Source organism: Atractosteus spatula, chromosome 13 (genome assembly GCF_055471065.1).
Source record: "Atractosteus spatula isolate fAtrSpa1 chromosome 13, fAtrSpa1.hap1, whole genome shotgun sequence".
Taxonomy (NCBI): domain Eukaryota; kingdom Metazoa; phylum Chordata; class Actinopteri; order Semionotiformes; family Lepisosteidae; genus Atractosteus; species Atractosteus spatula.
In genome coordinates this window covers 3,461,404-3,478,713 of record NC_142718.1, presented here as the reverse complement: position 1 = coordinate 3,478,713, position 17,310 = coordinate 3,461,404, and the positions used below count along the sequence as shown (strand labels likewise).

At 45.9% G+C, this 17,310-nt stretch overlaps 1 protein-coding gene across 2 annotated transcripts; it reads left to right on the top strand.

The window, feature by feature from the left end:
- Window positions 1-5,123: 5,123 nt before the first annotated feature.
- LOC148821669 (uncharacterized) lies at window positions 5,124-15,992 on the top strand. Of its 2 annotated transcripts, none has more exons than XM_088929883.1 (4): window positions 5,124-5,296; window positions 10,306-10,768; window positions 11,262-11,666; window positions 12,073-15,992. In XM_088929883.1, exons 2-4 carry the CDS (start codon window positions 10,307-10,309, stop codon window positions 15,961-15,963), a joined length of 4,758 nt encoding a protein of 1,585 aa, XP_088786009.1. In that variant the 5' UTR covers window positions 5,124-5,296; window position 10,306; the 3' UTR covers window positions 15,964-15,992. The 2 variants fall into 2 exon arrangements, with proteins under 2 accessions (XP_088786009.1, XP_088786010.1); XM_088929884.1 differs by lacking the exon at window positions 5,124-5,296 and adding an exon at window positions 5,782-5,837.
- Window positions 15,993-17,310: the final 1,318 nt, after the last annotated feature.

Here is a 17,310-nt window from a genome sequence, read left to right as displayed (position 1 = left end):
TGCCATTGTGTCTCTGAGAGGGTATTACAGGCTGAAAAACAGTCATTCACACTTAGGCAACAGTGTGGGGCAGTGATGAGGATTTGGGCCGTGTAACCGAAAGGCTGCAGGTTCAAATCCACTTTAGTGCAAAGCCCAGTTCTGTAGATGGGTACAAATGTAAGCAGATTTGTTAAAAAAAATAATAATAGTGAAACAATCAGCATTGCTGTATTAGCACTTGTTCTCAGTGTATTCAAGACATTATTAAAACAAAAATCATTTGATTGCCTAACCTGGAAAAACATATCCTTATCACAAACTTATCTTTTAGCTTCCTAACTGCTTATAACCCTGGCAAGTGGAAACATACCAGTGGGCATCTATAGGTCAGTGGAAAAGTACAGCTCATGTATTAAATGGAGTAAAAGGGAAGTTGAATGTTCTGCTCTGCAACTGTAAGCAATAACAAAAAGTTCTAATAAGGAGTTCTTTTTCTCTACCTGAGCTTGCATGAGAACTGATGGTTTGTTTTAGGGATTTGGTCATCTATGTCAAAAGTAGGAAGCTTGTTTGTCACTGAGTATAAAAAGCGCTGAGCAACGTCTTTCAGAGAGACTAACTTCTGCAAGCTGCTCTCCTGTATGCAAGCAAAATAAACGACTCTTCTTTCACCAACATCAGGATTGTCATTTTATCTGATACTACAATCTGTCGCTGCGAGCAGGGTCCTCCCAGCTGAGGACCTTAATAATAGCTTAATTTATGTGTTTTCTTTCGTCTTTCGTTTACCTTTTCATCCACATAGAAACACTTCACTTTAGAATTGCGAACGGAGATTAGCCGTTTAATTACCATTATGATTAATTAGCTCTGATTATTGATTAATTTGCTCTGTCTGAATAGCGCAATTGAATCACACTGCTCTCCGCGTTACGCGCAAGTTACCTGTTAGCCGAGTCCAATACAATGAATATTTGGTCACTTTCTACAGCACAATACTTTCATCCAATGTGAATATCGATTTTTTACAGGAGTCAGTATCTGCGGTATCCCGGTTCTTTAGAACACTGAACGGTTTGGTTTAACAAACACAAACCGAAAAAAATTAAGAGCCGTATCTCTCAACTGAATCGCCCCTACCTCTGTAATGTACAGATGCGCCCGTTTAGTGTCGAAATTCAGAATGTTTCCCAGGACGGGTAATTCCCATGGACCCGGTGGAAAGTTGCTTGGCTTCCTGTTTTGGAACAGATCCGCCACGATCAGAAAGGTGAAGAAAAACAACAAGGCGCTTCGGACATCGAGCAGATGCACGGAAAAACCGTCGGCAAGGGCTAGAGACCACAGTGATTCTGTTCAGCTGGCACCAGCCACAAATACAGACAAAAAAAATTGGAATTAAAAGAAATCTCGGATCTGATACTCCTTTCCTGGTTACCTTTTTTGTTTTCCTGAAGCTAACACGCCCAAGCTAGCAAAGACCATACAGGTATCTAAGAGGAAATGTAAGCTGCTCTTGTTTCTTGTCTGAACTGGAGCCCCCTATAGAAGCCCGTTTCCACCAGGGAGTAAACAAAAGAAGATCCATGCTATGGTATCTCGCAGTTGCGACTTCGTATCTCGGAAGTCCGAGTTTATATCTCGCAGTTGCGACTTCGTATCTCGGAAGTCCGAGTTTATATCTCGCATTTGCCACTTAAAATCTTAGAATTACGACTTTATGTCTCGTAGTTACGAGTTCGTATCTCGCAATGGCGACGTCGAATCTCGGAATTGCGACTTCTTATCTCGCAAATGCGACTTTATATCTCGGGTATTATTGAAATTTTAAGTCGCAATTGCGAGATAGAAACTCGGACCTCTGAGATACCATAGCGCGGTTTATTCCCTGGCTGAAACGGGCTTCCATAGTATTGTTCTCTAGTACGTGAGTCTGCCACAAAAGTAGAAATGTCCCTAGCACCTGCGTCCCCCGGGACTACCCACACACGTCATTTGAGCACGACAAAAAAAAAATACGAACAGAGGGCACCTAAGATCTACATTCACTTCACAAACTGATCAAATATCCTGCGGACCAAGTTCCGGAAAGTTGTAGTGACACCTTTGAAACGGCAGGCGGCATTTCTTTGGTAGCAGCGCTCTGTGTTAACCCCTTACACCAAGAAGACAGATGAAGACAGCCTCGGATGACTCCAACCACCTGCTGCACGATGCCATCTGCAACCGGAACACCACGATCCTCCGATTAGAAAACCGGCACTCACCTTCTAACACAATGAGGCGCCTTATGAAAGAAGCAAACAACGACAATGGCACTAATTGGGCTAACAAAAAGTGGCAAGACGCGTGGAATAATAACAACCACAGACTGAAACAATTTATTGACAAAGTATCCAACAAACCCGCTGGAAATGACCTACCCAGACAAGCCTGGGTCAAGCTGAACCGACTAAGAACCGGACATGGCCGTTTCCGGGCCACCCTACACAAGTGGGGTCTCACTGATGACCCAACTTGGGAATGCGGTGATGGCAAGGAACAGACAGCCGACCACATCCCATACTCCTGCCCTCGCTTCAGATGCCCCGGCAACTTTATCGATTTGGATGATGCCAGCCGCAACTGGCTGAGGCACCTGACTGTGACAATATAACTATGTAACTTCTGCATGTCAAGCTCATACGAATATATATATACACTGTGTAGGAATTCGTAACGATGGGCGGCGATTTATCATGCTTTTCCTATGCCATGATTACCTATCACTGAAGCAGCATCGGTTAATGCTGATGTTATAAAGCTCCCCCTTTTACTTGTAAAATGAACTGTCCTGAGTTTCTAGTTCACCGGTGACACGGTGGAGAGATGCCCTCAAGTTGCAGCTACCGGGTAACGCCGTGGTTTCCACGTCCTCAAAAAAATATATATAAATGCTCAATGTACAGTATAAGTGGAGGTGACAATTGAAAACGTTGACACGGAATGGCTAAAAGAGAACATTTTGAAGTTTTTTTTTTTGTTTTGGTGGCGCCGAAAATAACACTTTTAACAACTTCATGCAACGACTGTATGTAGACATAGAATGTATTCGAGACTGTAGTCAAGAAGCTGGTCGTGAGCTGTGTCCAGGAGAGAGAACTACTGTATTGTGTAGCGCGCCCGCCGGAGATCATAAACTCCTGAAATTGCCCCCCCCCCCGGTCTGTGCCGTTGAAAGTAGCGTTTGTCCTGCTTTCGTTTCCGAGATATAGCGCCTTAATTTTTCGGTTCCGTGACGTTACTTGCCCCCCTCCCCACAAGGGCGCAAGAGAACCGAACCGGTCTCATTCGCTAGTGCTGCGTTTGTGCCGGTTTGTGCTGTTGAAAGTAGCTTCCCAGCTGGTTTCTCTCCCGAGATATAGCGCCTTAATCGTGTGATCACGTGTCTGCCGCCCTTGGAATCAACCCCCGGGGATCCATCTGTGTGGCGTTTGCATGTTCTCCGGTGTTTTCCGGTAGAAAATTGGCCCCGGTGTGATTGTCTGCGTATCTGTGTTTATGTCAGTTAGACGAGCCGAAACTTTAAATGTTCTGCGAATTGTCTATTTAAAAGGGACACTGACAAACTTTCCTCTACCACTGCCTCAGTTATCAAAACAAAAACCGATACAGCTACAGAGTATTATTACATGACGGCGAAAGCCTTCTTCTTAAGAAAATGCAATTGTTGGCTAATTTTCGCTTTTTTAAAATCTCCACTCCTCCACCCAGACAAATAGAGAAACAAAACTGCAGACGTTGTTATCCCCTCACCCAGTAACACAGTGCCTGAACTTCACAGAATGTGCTACCACCGGCCAAGTTCGCCGTACACCGTGATTACCCGAAAAATAATCCGTTATATCTCAGGAACTCAGGCAGCTCGGAAGCTACTTCCAACAGCACAAGGCGGCGCGAACGCAGCACTAGCGAACGAGACCGGTTCGGTTCTCCTGCGGCGTTTGTAGGGGGGCTGAGTACGTCACAACCCCGAAAAAGAAAACGCAATGTCGAAGGAAAGCAGAACAAACTCTACTTTCAAGGACAGACACGGGGCAAGAACGAAGGCGGTGGGTTTCATCACTTGTGCTCTTTGTAGGGGGAGGGGGGCACTTCGCGGAAGCGTCCGAGCCAGCCTCGCAGACGCCGTCGGAGATATTGCGAATCATCTTTACCTTCCTGTCCCTAAGATGTATTTAAGATGTTCATTCTTTAATCTACTACATCAGCAAAGGGTTTTTGGATTAGGTCCCAACCTTTTTAAAAAAAATATATATTATTTTTGCCATTGAGATCTATTTATACGCGTGTTCTAGATCAGAGATAGGAGTTGGGGGCAGTCAGAGCGTTAGTTAGACCGGACAGCTGGCGCACATGAATGACTCCAGGGTGAGAGGCGAAAGGCGAACTGGGACCTACAGAGCTAGCAGGAGCAAGCGCTCCTGAACCGGGAAGAAAGTGTCAGCGAACCTGAAAGATCACCGAATATGTGCCTCATCCTCGCATCTATTTTAAGAAATGCAGAATTAGCAGTAATTAAGGGAAACGAGTGTCTTCAGTCCCGAAAACCTGCAGGCTGTAGCTTGCATACCGCCTTTTACTTACTTTCATGTTTGGAGATATTCTTCTGCTTGACGGCAATCTCTCCAAATTAAGCCCGGTGGATGAAAACAGTTAAGAGGCCTCTACAACAGCTAGGGTAAATAAAATTGGAGATCTTTGATATAACTGTGTCCTGACAGTCATTTTCACCACCTCACGTCAGTTACCGGTTTATTTTATGTAAGAATATCACCACCGTTTCAAGTTAGCCTATCCAGATCTTTTGAGAGCTAGCAGCAAATTGATCCAATAATCTTATCCTTCTCATTTGGGTGTTTTTTTAATCATTTTACCTCCATTCGCTATATATACGGATGTGGGATGGAGTCTGCTTTTGGGAGAATTAGTACCATCTCTGTTTTGCTATTGCTGCAAACTTGTATCTTCTACCTTATTCCTGAAAAAGGGTGCTGATGTGTGAGTTTTTGACACCCACCCTCTCCCCGCCCCTGAAAGTTGTCAGCCATTGAACTATTTGACCTGTAGCCCGCCATGCAGTACAAGACGAGTAACCCGCCTTTCACGGACAGTGAAGCACTGTGCAGGGGACTCTGAATTTGATTGCTTAATTCAAATCACCAGGCAGACATTAAAATCCAGTTTTCTAGTCCAGATTTTGTGGCATTCGTACTGCCTCTGCAATCAAAGAACTCTAACAATCTGAGAGAGGGCTTCTTAACATTAAAGCGAGGTGAGTAATTTACCTTTCTCCTGTAGTAGTATAGACCTAGAAATATTAAGGCATTGTGAGATGATGCAGATTATAAGGAATTTTTTTTAAAAATACAAATTGCTGTTTTTGATATACAGGTAAGGTACAGCAGAAGGCTCTGTCAGAAACCATTCCTCTTAGGGGAAAAAGCTGCAGGTCCTGAAACAATGGTCTATGAATGATGAAATAAATAAAACCTTTCGAGTTTTTTATTGCTATTTTTAATGGGATCGTGTTACACGCACAATGTTATTGCTCTAAGGTTAGATGACTGAGCGGAGGTGACTGTTAATAAAGTATTTAACTAAAATCGACAATTACAGTTGAAAAGGTTTTGCACCGACTTTTTGTTTTTTGGCACGTTGATTTCAATATAAAATCAGGCTGTTTCTGTGTCCGTGTGTTTTAGGTTCTGTCGGTACCTGCGGCCACGGAATAATTTACAGTCTGATTTGATCTCTGAGAAGGATCAGACAGTTGACCAACACGCTCAAGTTAGCCAAAGGCAGTAGCAAACGACGTAAGCCTGACGTCCTTCATCTCATAACGTCCTCTCCAGAATAATATTTCTATCTAGTATTTGTACAAATAAAAAAAAAACATCAGTTTTCTAACCGCTTTATCCAGTTCTCGGGGGAGCCGGAGTCTATCCCGGCAAGCAACAGACGCAAGGCGGGATACACCCCGGACTTGACGCCAGCCTATTGCAGGGCAGAATAAAAAAAAACATATTGTAGCGCTCCGGGGTTCGCGTGGGTATGCGCCCTTGCCGCTGCCGCTTCACGTCATACTGTACTATTTATAGACCAGTATATACCGTTGTTCGTTTTTAATTTAAGAACTGCATTTCTGCTAAAAAACAAAAAGTACCAGATGAGGGTACACAACTACTACTCGATTGCATTAGTGTTACAAAACAAACTAGTACACTAGGTGGGGGCTTGGATTTGAACAGGTATCATATTATAGCGGCTTTTAATTCCATTGATAAAATGATACAGATTCACACGGAGATCCTGTAGACGAAGAAAGAGAACACATCGCTATTTCGGTTTTCTGTATTGGCCACATTTGAATCTCATGCACTTTCAACGGCGACATTTGTTGAACTTCATCTAGTTTTTTTTTTCTTTAACGTACCCTCACATTTGCCTACACAACTTATTCTCTGCACCCCCAATTCCTCAATGTCCCCGTTTCCCCCTGGATGACAGAACAGAACTATTCAATTGACGCCCGGATATGACAGAACACATTAGGACTTCGACGCTATTTAAATGGGTATTTAATTAATCTCAGTTCCCTTCAGTTCTCAAGATATCATTAAAATTCACTATCGCATACTAAAGGCTCTACGTTTTTTTTTTTTTACTAAAGACACTACATGCATTAGCTGTAATATAGCTACTAGCAGAGATTTAACTTCATTATGAATAAATGACACTTTTATTAGTAAACATATTTACAAACTTCATTATGAATAAATGTGGCGTGTCTGGAAATCAATTTTAAGTTAGATATTACCATGATTTCCCAAGCGATGGATGCGTAAATTCATTAGGAAGTGACGATATTATTTTCGGGATATTCGGGAAAGTTCTCAAGTGAGCCAGTGTCCCGCCTAGTACGCTGAAGACGCCAAGTCCATATGAAGATGGGCAGCATGCATAGGCTGCAAAGGAACAAGTAAGTCCATATGAACAAGTAATAAGTCCATATGAAGACGCGCTTTAAGTTAGTCACCTACTTTAGTAACGTCTAGAAGGCAGCAGCTGCGACGTGGGTTTGTGGCGATTGAGAACAGGTTAAACATGGTGCTGCGGACTAATTTCAGAGGCCAAGTTCGATATAACGGGTCTTGAGGTAGCGCACGAAGCTACGCACAAACCACGGCTTGAATTCCTGTTAGTACGCTGCTTTCTGTTCGTTGCTTTGTTGCAATTGGCCCGGGGTGTTCCCTGCGTGAATCGTATGTTGTTCACGGTCACGCTTTCCTCAGGGTGCTCCAGTTTCCTCCCTAAAGACTGGTAGGTTATTTGCCTTCTGGGAGAATTGGTCCTGATGTGAGTGTGTGCGTCAGTGCCTGTGCCTGTGTGTGCCCCGTGATGAACTGGCGTCCCGTCCAGGGTGTACCCTGCCCTGTGCCCATTGCTTCCTGGGATAGACTCCTGCTCCCCCCGCCACCCTGAATTGGGTGAAGTGCTTAATACGATGGATGGAGTATTGTAAAAACTGGCGACCGGGAAATGTACACAATATCTGACATTTAAAAGTAACCCTATGTTCATTATTACCAGAGAAAGGGGACGGGTTTGATCAGAATTTGACAAATCTTCCTGGAGTCAAAGTTATATCGAGGGAACGGTTTACAATTCGTGCGCACAAAATAACGTTTTCTCTTTCCTTCGTTTTCTCTGTTTCTAAAGTTTCTAAAACGCCAGCATTATCCCCGGCTCCTAACAGCAATGCTATCAAACACTGCCTTCTTCCTTTCTTTCTTACCAAAAACCCAAACACACATTGAAAATCTACCTCTACCATACATGTCAAAAGCTCACTCCCCATAATTTCTATCCCTTTATTTTATTCTGTTGATGCATATTTCTGCACATAACCTGTTACCTTTTTGTTGTTTTGCACATTGCCTGTTGTTGTTTTTTGCACATTGCCTGTTGTTGTTTTTTTGCACATCGTCTGTTGTTGTTTTTTGCACACTGCCTGTTGTCTCTGTCTTTCTTTTGCTACACAATTGTATTGTTGTTGTTGTTGTTGTTTTTTTTTTCTCTTTGTACTACTTATGTCCGAGAGCTAGCTAAATAGCATTTCGTTATACTAATACCATGTATATGAGTATAATGACAATAAACTTGAACTTGAACTAGTTAACACGTTACTGTGTCTTTATATTAGTACAATAAAGCCTAACTATCTGACACTGCTGTCGATTAGGATAATGGATAGAGATGAACTGATTAAGTTTTATTTTGGTTTGGGGAGGAGTTATTAGGGCATTGTAGCTACTGTACTCTTGAACTGCTAGTCAGGACTGCACCTCTCTTTCAGTGCTAGTGCCACACCAGTCCTCGCGAAGGAAAGAGTCAGAAAACGTTATTTCGTGCGCATGAATTAAAGATAACAATAGAACGATTTTGCTATTTCGTGCGCACAAATTATAAATCGTTCCCGTTTTTTCCCCCCCTACTGATGGCTCCTCCCGGGCTCCGTAGTATGACATCATTTCGAAGGGAGTTTCTTTAGTTCGGCACTTCTGCGTGACTCGGACAACAAGTCATTTCGAAAGAGGAATAAAATCAGACTGGAAAGTTTATTCTTTGGCTGCCTTACTTCTGCTTTAGTTTGGGACATGGGAATAAAAAAAAAGGATAATTTATTAGAATTTAATAAGGGCCGAATTTCACAAAACGCGTCAAGAAGCAGACACATAGGTTGATTAAAAAAAGACCCCACTGCTCCTTCTCTTTCCCCACGAGTGATTCAGAGATTCAGCCCCCCCCCCCCCCCATACTGCTGAATCCATGATCTCCTAACGGATGGGTAGCTGGAAGAGGACAGCTGTATGGGGTTGCGTTAATGGATCTGGACTCACAAATGACCCAAACCCTGCCTGGGGCTCTACAACACGCCTGTATACTGTGCCACACCTCCTCAGATTGCTTCGGTATAAATGTATACAAACAAGTGCCGTGATGGACTGGCGTCCCATCCAGGGTGTACCCCGCCTTACGCCTGTAGCTTGCTGGGATAGACTCAGGCTCTCCCCCACGACCCTGACTTGAAAGAACCAGTAAGAAAACGGACAAATGGATTTTGTTCATGGTAGAGCAATACAATGTTGTGTAACTTTGCACTGTGTGCCACGACATTTTGTTGTCTTCATTCCAAAAAACAAATTGTGTTTCAGCACTTTTCTGTGTGCAGGGGCACCACCGAGAAAAGTGACGGAATGAACGAAGTAATGGTGGGAATAAGGATTTCTTCCCTGATCTACCCTTTATAAGATGTGAAATTCGATTTCAGCCCATTGAATTGGCTAAATTTCACTCCGGATTTGGACGTTCTGGTTGTAACAGACTTTGTACAGTGTGTGTCATGGCCCTTTGGTCATGTGGAGGAAAAGCACCTTGCGACTGGGCATGAAGCATACAAAACTGAGACCTGAGAGAAGTAATATTGTCATAGTGAGCAAGAGAGGCAGGAAAGCTAACAGGAAGCTCTTGGGGCATTCCACACATTGCACCACAATTATCCCACCCTCGAGACACTGTTACATTTATATGGCCTTTTTAGTTGGCAATTAATTGATTGAATGAGACGTTAACCAGGGGCAGCACAATCCGAGTGCTTCTGACAGAATCATGTGAGCTCCCAGAGTTAATTCATTGTGTCAGAAATGAATTAACTTACATGATGCTGCATACTGCCTTCACATTTTTAACTTTATACACTTTCAAGATTGATGTAGGTTTTTTCCCGTAGGTATTTTACATCATTTCTTAAATGTGTGCAGTGCCAGAATTCTTCGATCCTTGATATTCACTACCTGACCAAGGAGCCTCATAGACAGGTGTTTATTTTGGACTCATTAGAGGGGTTCATGGGCAAAAGAGGAGCATACCCATGCAGACATGACTTTTCCTTTAAAAGGAAAACCGTGCAAGGACGTTTTTTGGTTTTTGCTGTACATTGCTTGTACAACAAATTAACATCTACTTCAAGTTTGGCTTTGAATGTGTGCAGTACATTGTTTATACAACAAATTAACAGCTACTTCAAAGTTATGTCTGAAAGCTTTAAAACAACAAAATGAAAAGTGCCTGAATATTTTTGTAAGGCACAGTATTTTTGTTTACGTGTGTATTTATCCTGAATGGACTGCTCTCCCATTAAACCGCTTTCCATGAGTTTACAATCTAGTTTTGCTGCCTCAGTGTACAATATCTAACACCGCTGGGTCCTCCTGTCCACAGGATGGCACTGCTCAGCTTCCCTGTTCCTGATCTGGAGCGCAGCCTGAAGGAAGCCAGTCGTGTGCTGCAGCTAACCCTGAAACCTGAGCTGTACCTGCAGTACTGCAGCGCCCTCAAGGAGGAGGAGGGCTTACTGCAGGATATTCATTCCCGTTTTACTACCCAAGTGGCGGGCAAGGAGAACTGGGTGACGGAGCAGTTCAAGACCCGTCTCCTCTCCCTCCCAGATCCCCTGCCCACTTCAACTGCTATCCCTGCACTACTGTCCTCCTCTGCTGCCCAGCAGCGCCCCGAGCGGCGCAATCAGGTTCAGGTGGACAGGGCGGCTGCCCTGCTGTGGGCAGTGGCCAAACTGCGGAGCGAACCTTGGCTGGTCGAAGGAGGTGCCCTGACCGAGCGCACCCAGCAGTCGGAGGTCTTCTCTGCCAGCCGCTTGCCTGGAGAAACCCGAGACGAGATCAAGGTTCGGCAAAGTGTTTTTAGCTTCAGTTCATTTACAGTTTTAGATTGGATACGTTCACAAAATACCATGTAATAGTAACAATTCAAAAGTGGGTTTTTGGGGCACCATCTACAGTTCATGTACTGTATGCTCTCATAGTAGTCTCTCCTTAGAAAATTCCAAACATATTTTGAGTCTCCCCCAAAATACTTAAAATGCTCTAATTTATGCAAATCGGGCAAAAACGGTGTTAACATTTGGGAAAGGCTGTTGAGCTTAAATTGCAAAGAGCATATCACAAATATATGCATTTCACCTCTATAGACACCTTGAAAGGCATACAATTAATTAAAGGCATTCCTAGTGTCAGACTTGCTTGGTAGACAGGATAGTCTGGCTATAAGTGAAATATATTTCCCTTTGAACCTTCATAAAAAAGCCTGTTTAACCTAGAACCTCACTTTCCAAGCTCCTGATTTTCCATTTTCCATCTTCTATGCTGTCGTTCCTCTAGGTGTACCCACAAAGCCTTCATGCTGTACTGTTCCACGCGGGAGCTGTCTTCCCCGTGAATATCCTGTCCCGCTCGGTAGAGGGGGGCTCCCTCTCTCCCCTGCCTCTCCCAGAAATCCACAGGCAGGTGTCTGAGGTGCTCCGCCATGCAGATCTGGACAGGAGCACACAGGTTCCCATCTGCAGCTTCTCTGGCCTGCAGCGGCGGGTGTGGTACGCCCTGAGGCGCACCCTGCTGGAGCAAGGCGGGAGTGCGGCGGCGCAGGTGATGGAGGTCCTGGAGAGTGCGGTGGTCGCTCTGGTGCTGGAAGACGGCCACCCTCCACCCGATCCAGCAGATGCGCTGAACGCTCTGAAGCTGGGGAAGGGCAGCGAGGGTGGGCACTACTTCAGATATTATGACAAGGTATGGCCAGGAGGAAACAAATTAAAGAATAAGAGCACCTTAAAATAATGTTGTTTATTATAAAATTCTGTTGAACACAGTTAGTTCTCAGAGCTCTAAAGTTGTTCATGATCAGATCAACATCATTTGATGGAAAAACATTCTCTGCAAAGGGGCAGTGTCAAAGATATTTGAGCTGAAATTTTACATAATGTAATTGTAGCGGAGCTAGTTTGGGCACAGTGACGTCATCGCCCTCCCTGCGGGTTGCAGGGACCTCAGCCGGCTCACATGAACCATTTAAAGTTTTTTTATATAAAAACTATTATATACATAGACTTCATAGACCAGAATAAGATATTTTAAAGGCATGTGTTTTATAACTCTCCTTTTCCAATGAAACTTTCTTCATCTCCTCTGGGCCTAGGTGGTCAACGTGGTGGTCTTTAAGGATGGCACAGCGGGCATGGTGTTTGAGCACAGTGCTGTGGATGGCATGGTGGCAGGAATAGTGGCAGAGGGTGTGTGGCACCTTTCTGAAGCACTTAAATTAGATGGACTAGACCTGCAGTTGGGGACACCCGAGACCCCTCCAGTGAAGCCCCTGATTTTCTCCCTACAAGACGAATGCCATCCAGATATCCCATCATCCTTGTCACCAGAACCTGTCCACAAGATCGTCACCTTTGAGATCTCCTCCTATCCAGATGTGTTCTCGACCTTGCGGGGGCAAAGAGGAGTATATGACGCTTGGGTCAACTTCTCCCTGCAGCTGGCACTTAAGCAGACCTGTGGAGAGGATGCTTTTCTTTTGGTCACGCCAACCCATATGCGCCACTACAAGCATGGCCGATGTGACCCCACATACACCCTGACAAAGCAGTCCAGCGCGCTGGTGAAGGCTTTACTTTCCAGTGCTCAGCACACTCCTGAAGAGCTCTTTAGCCTCTTTCACCAGGCTTTCAAGCAGCACAAAGAGCTCATCAAGGCCACCAAGAGTGGCCAAGGCATTGGTCCACATTTGGCCATCCTCCGCAATTCTCTTCCTCAGGGCAGCCAACTCGAGCAGTTCCTCAAACCCTTTGGCTGTCCTTCAGTCTACCTCACTGGTAAAGACCTTGTGGTTGGGGTGGAATGCGGGGTGGGCAATGTCTATGCTACAGATCAGCTTGCAGTCTCATACATTGGAAGGAGAGATCGGGTTCGGATGGTGCTTTCAGGGAAAGGAACCTTCGTTGAACGTCTGGAAAGCCTTGGGAAGAACCTGAAAGAAGCACTTACGCTGGTGAAGGGTCTGGCTCTGAGATATGCCATCGCGGGGCAGATGGGTGCTGTTGAAAGCCTGCTGGGGTCCTTCCGGAAGACAGAAAGAGAAGAGTGTTTAGGAGCTGAGAAAAAAGATGAAGAAATCAATCAGAAATTGAATCTTGCAGGCCAGAGTCTAACTGAGGAAATATGTCCAACTGCCGTAACTCCAAAACTGGTCCCGGATTTTTCTCTGATCATTCATGGAGGAGCTGGTGAGGAGATGATGTTGAAGCAGGAGGTGGTAGAGGTCATTGAGTTTGCCTTGAGAGCTGCTGCCTCACTTGGGGCTCAGGTGCTCTCTTCTGGGGGGAGCAGTCTTGACGCTGTGGAGAAATGTGTTGCAGCCCTTGAAGACTGCTTCCTGTTCAATGCTGGCAAGGGCTCTGTATACAACCAGGATGGTGAACAGGAAATGGAAGCAACCATCATTGAGGGCTGCGGAAAGCGATCGGGATCTGTGGCTTGTCTGCGGACCATTAAAAACCCAGTAAAAGCTGCCCGTCTGGTTATGGAAAAATCCCCCCATGCCCTGCTTTCCGGTGGAGGGGTCGAATCCTTCTTGGAGACTCTGAAAGAGAAGCCTGTGCATTCAGAATACTTCCATACTGACTTGCGCTGGATGGAGCTCCAAGCAAAACGGAGTGGCCTCACCACAAGACCTAGCCACCCCCAGACTGTTGGGGCTATAGCCCTTGACTGCTGGGGGAAACTGGCAGCTGCTACCTCTACTGGTGGACTTGTGGGCAAGTGGAAGGGACGGATCGGGGACACGGCTGTGGTGGGTGCAGGGATTTATGCAGATGAGAACGTGGCTGTGACCTGCTCAGGAGATGGTGACGTATTTTTGAGGAATACGGTAGCCAGCAAAGTGGCCCACATGTACAACCTAAAAGGATACAGTTTGAGAGAGGCCTGCAAAGAGGTCCTCAGTGAGAGTTTGGAAGGCTCTTGCGGAGGCATCATTGCTGTCAGTTCCAAGGGGGAAGCAGTGGTTGAAACCAATGCTGCAGTAATGTTTGTAGGATCGGTCAAAGGCGGTGTCACACGTGCAGAAGTGCTTAGACCAAAGAAGATTTATTTAAATGTAATCTGGGAATCGGAGGATCTGGTGGCCTACCTTCATCCTAATCCCTGGACTCCTGGCACCACTGTCCTGACCTCAAAGAGCCCAAGTTGGCAATCCAGTATCTTTCATCTGCCTCTGCCAGAGTACACAGCACTGATGCTGGGGGCTCGAGCCGTGGCTGGTTTGCTGTGCCAGCAGATGCCAGTTCACCGGTGTGCTCTGATTGCGGAGGCTCAGGCGGATCAACCAGCCCATGTCAAGTTGCTCCCATTGCATGGGTTAGAACCAGAGTGGAAGCCATATCTTCATGAAGAGAAGGAGTTCCATCTCCGGTATCGAGGCTACTGCACTTCCAAGAATGGCCCACGAGCTACAGATGCAGACCTAGAGGAGGTCCAGGCAAGGATCCGGGCTAAGCTGAGGTCACCCATTCTTACCCCCAGCTATCATTTCTTTGGCGATTCCGCAGATGATAATCTGTTCTCGCGCATTGTGCAAGGTGCAGAGAAGAAGCAATGGAGAGTGTGGGAGGATGACGCCCACGTGGCCTTTCTTACCCCTTTTCCCAACTCGCCTGGTTTTACAGTGCTGGCGCCTCGTCGTCGTCTTCCTAGTGACCTCTTCAGCCTGGATGAAAAGGACTATATTGAGCTGGCACTTGCTGCTCGTACGGTGGCCCTGCTACTGGAGGAGGGCCTTGGAGCCCAGAGTTGTGCTTTGATCTTCGAGGGGTTAGAAATTGACTACGCCCATGCCAAGCTTGTACCTCTCATCATGCCCTCTCAAGGTCCTGAGGCTCCCGAGCCACAGTTCTGCCCCATCTACACAGGCCATGTATCTTCTGTGGATGGGCCACCTGCCAACCCCCAGGACTTGAAGGACCTCCAGGCCAAGATTACCCAAAGCGGGCCTCCTCGTTCATGGGAGAACCCCCGAGAGCATGCCATTTCGGCAATCAAAAGCCAGTGGTACCGCAACCTTTTCCAAATACAGAACACACTGTACCATGCAACTGTGGAGTTCTTCCACAACACCTGCAGGTATGCATATGCTTTGACTCCCATTACAACGGACACAATCTCCTCTCCCATGGGCCTGGGATCCGATTCGGAGCCTGTACGTGTGAACTTGCTCGGACAAGATGTCTATCTGGCAGATTCCATGCAGTTTGTTCTGGAATACTTTCTCCGCTTTCAGGAAGGTTTGCCAGGAACCTATTATGTGTCCCCCAGTTTCCGGGGAGAAGATCCTGATGCTACTCACCTGAACCAGTTTTACCATGTGGAGTGTGAACTGCTGGGGGACATGGAGAAAGCCATCGGAGTAGCAGAAGCATACGTGGCGTACCTGACTCGCTCCATGCTCCGAAGGCATGCGGACCTCATTCTCAAGACTGCTGGGACCCTATCCCATGCCGAGAGCCTCCTTGAAAAGCTTAGCGGGCTGAAATGCTTTCCCAGAGTGACACTGGACCAAGCCCTCACCATGATGCCATCAGAAGAATGCCTGGAGTGGGTAGTAGAGGGCCAGCCCCAGTTCGGCAGGAAGCTGACCCGTAAAGGGGAGCGGGTACTGATCGAGAAGTTTGGCGGTGCCGTGTGGCTGACCGAGATGGATCACCTTGGCGTCCCCTTCTATCAAGCCTATGTTGATGGCACCAATAAGCAGAAGGCCAAAGCGGCTGACCTGCTCCTGGGTTTAGGGGAGACTCTGGGGCTTGGTGAACGGCACGCCACTGCCGAGAAGGTACAGGAAGCTCTAAAGCAGCACACGGTGTCCGAAGAGGTCTACAAATGGTATGTTGATATGAGACGGGTCAAACCCTTGCTCACAAGTGGGTGGGGGATGGGAACAGAGCGTTATCTATGCTGGCTGCTTCAACACAATGATGTCCGAGACATGCACATTATCCCCAGGATGAAATCCAAGAAATACTTACCATGAACTCCTCCGTTCAATACTCCCCCCCCCCCCCCCAAAATTGTGAAATTATGAGATATTTAAATAGAATCTTAAATTCTCTTTTCTCCTTCTGTTTTCCTGAGTACAAATAAACCTGACTTAACAAGTCTTGTGAAAGATCTTTGAGCAGATGTATAAAAAAGCACAACTTTCTCTGACGACAAAGGCTCAACGTTTCACTCAAGCTTTGTTGTGGTCCTTCTAGTGAACAGCTGCATTGAAATTTGTTTTGCTGATACCTTGCTTCACAGTTTGTGTTAAATCTCATGGTTTCCCTTTTTTTACATATATTTACATCACCTGCTCAGGGCTTGAGCTAGGTAGAGATTTTATTTGGCCTGTACTACCCACTTTCTTATCTTCAATAAAACATTCAAACATTTGCCTTGTGGTTTAATTTGCTGTCTGTTTTTCTTTGACTCATTCATATGACAAAATCACATTACCAGCAATAGTTAATAGCTTTCCCAAATAAGATCATAACCCTTTCCAAATTGGAATCTCTAAATGATAATAATAATGAATAATTGCTTACACTTATACAGCGCTTTTCTGGAAACTCCACTCAAAGTGCTTTACAGGTAATGGGGACTCCCCTCCACCACCAGTGTGCAGCCCCACCTGGATGATGTGACGGCAGCCATAGTGCATCAGTCCGCTCCCCACACACCAGCTATCAGTGGGGAGGAGAGCAGAGTGATGAAGCCAGTTCAGAGATGGGGATTATTAGGAAGCCATGACTGGTAATGGCCTGGGGGAAATTTATCCAGGACACTGGGGTAACACCTACTGTTTTCGAGAAACACCGTGGGATTTTTAATGACCACAGAGAGTGAGGACCTCGGTTTTACATTTCATCTGCAGAATGATGCCTTTTTACAGTATAATGTCCCCGTCACTATACTGTGGCATTAGGACCTATGCAGACTGCGGGGTGAGCGCCCCCTACTGGCCCCACTAACACCTCTTCCAGCAGCAGCCTCAGCTTTCCCAGGAGGTCTCCTATCCAGGTACTGACCAGGCTCACACCTGCTGAGGTTCAGTGGGCTGCCACTTGTGAGTTGCAGAGTGATATCGCTTCTGGCCTATGGCTCAGAGCCAATGTAGTGTAAATGATTCAGCACTGAAAGATGATGACTATTCATATCTTCAGGATTCACGTGTGCAAATTCCCCCAGCACCTACAGAAGTACTGGCATCCAGTGGAGGAGTAAGGCATTTTTTAGACTCATAGTACTCAGCACAGTAAGACCCGTACGTTTGTCCCCTTCAGCAGTGAAACGGAACGTTTATTTCTATTGGCCTGGGGGTGCTTCTGAGACAATATAA

Bases quoted from the DNA above. Each gene is read 5' to 3' on its own strand.
- LOC148821669 (XM_088929883.1), top strand. From the start codon at position 10,307: ATGGCACTGCTCAGCTTCCCTGTTCCTGATCTGGAGCGCAGCCTGAAG. The intron at 10,769-11,261 runs GTTCGGCAAAGT...TCGTTCCTCTAG, and splicing joins AAACCCGAGACGAGATCAAG to GTGTACCCACAAAGCCTTCA. The intron at 11,667-12,072 runs GTATGGCCAGGA...CTCTGGGCCTAG, and splicing joins ACTTCAGATATTATGACAAG to GTGGTCAACGTGGTGGTCTT.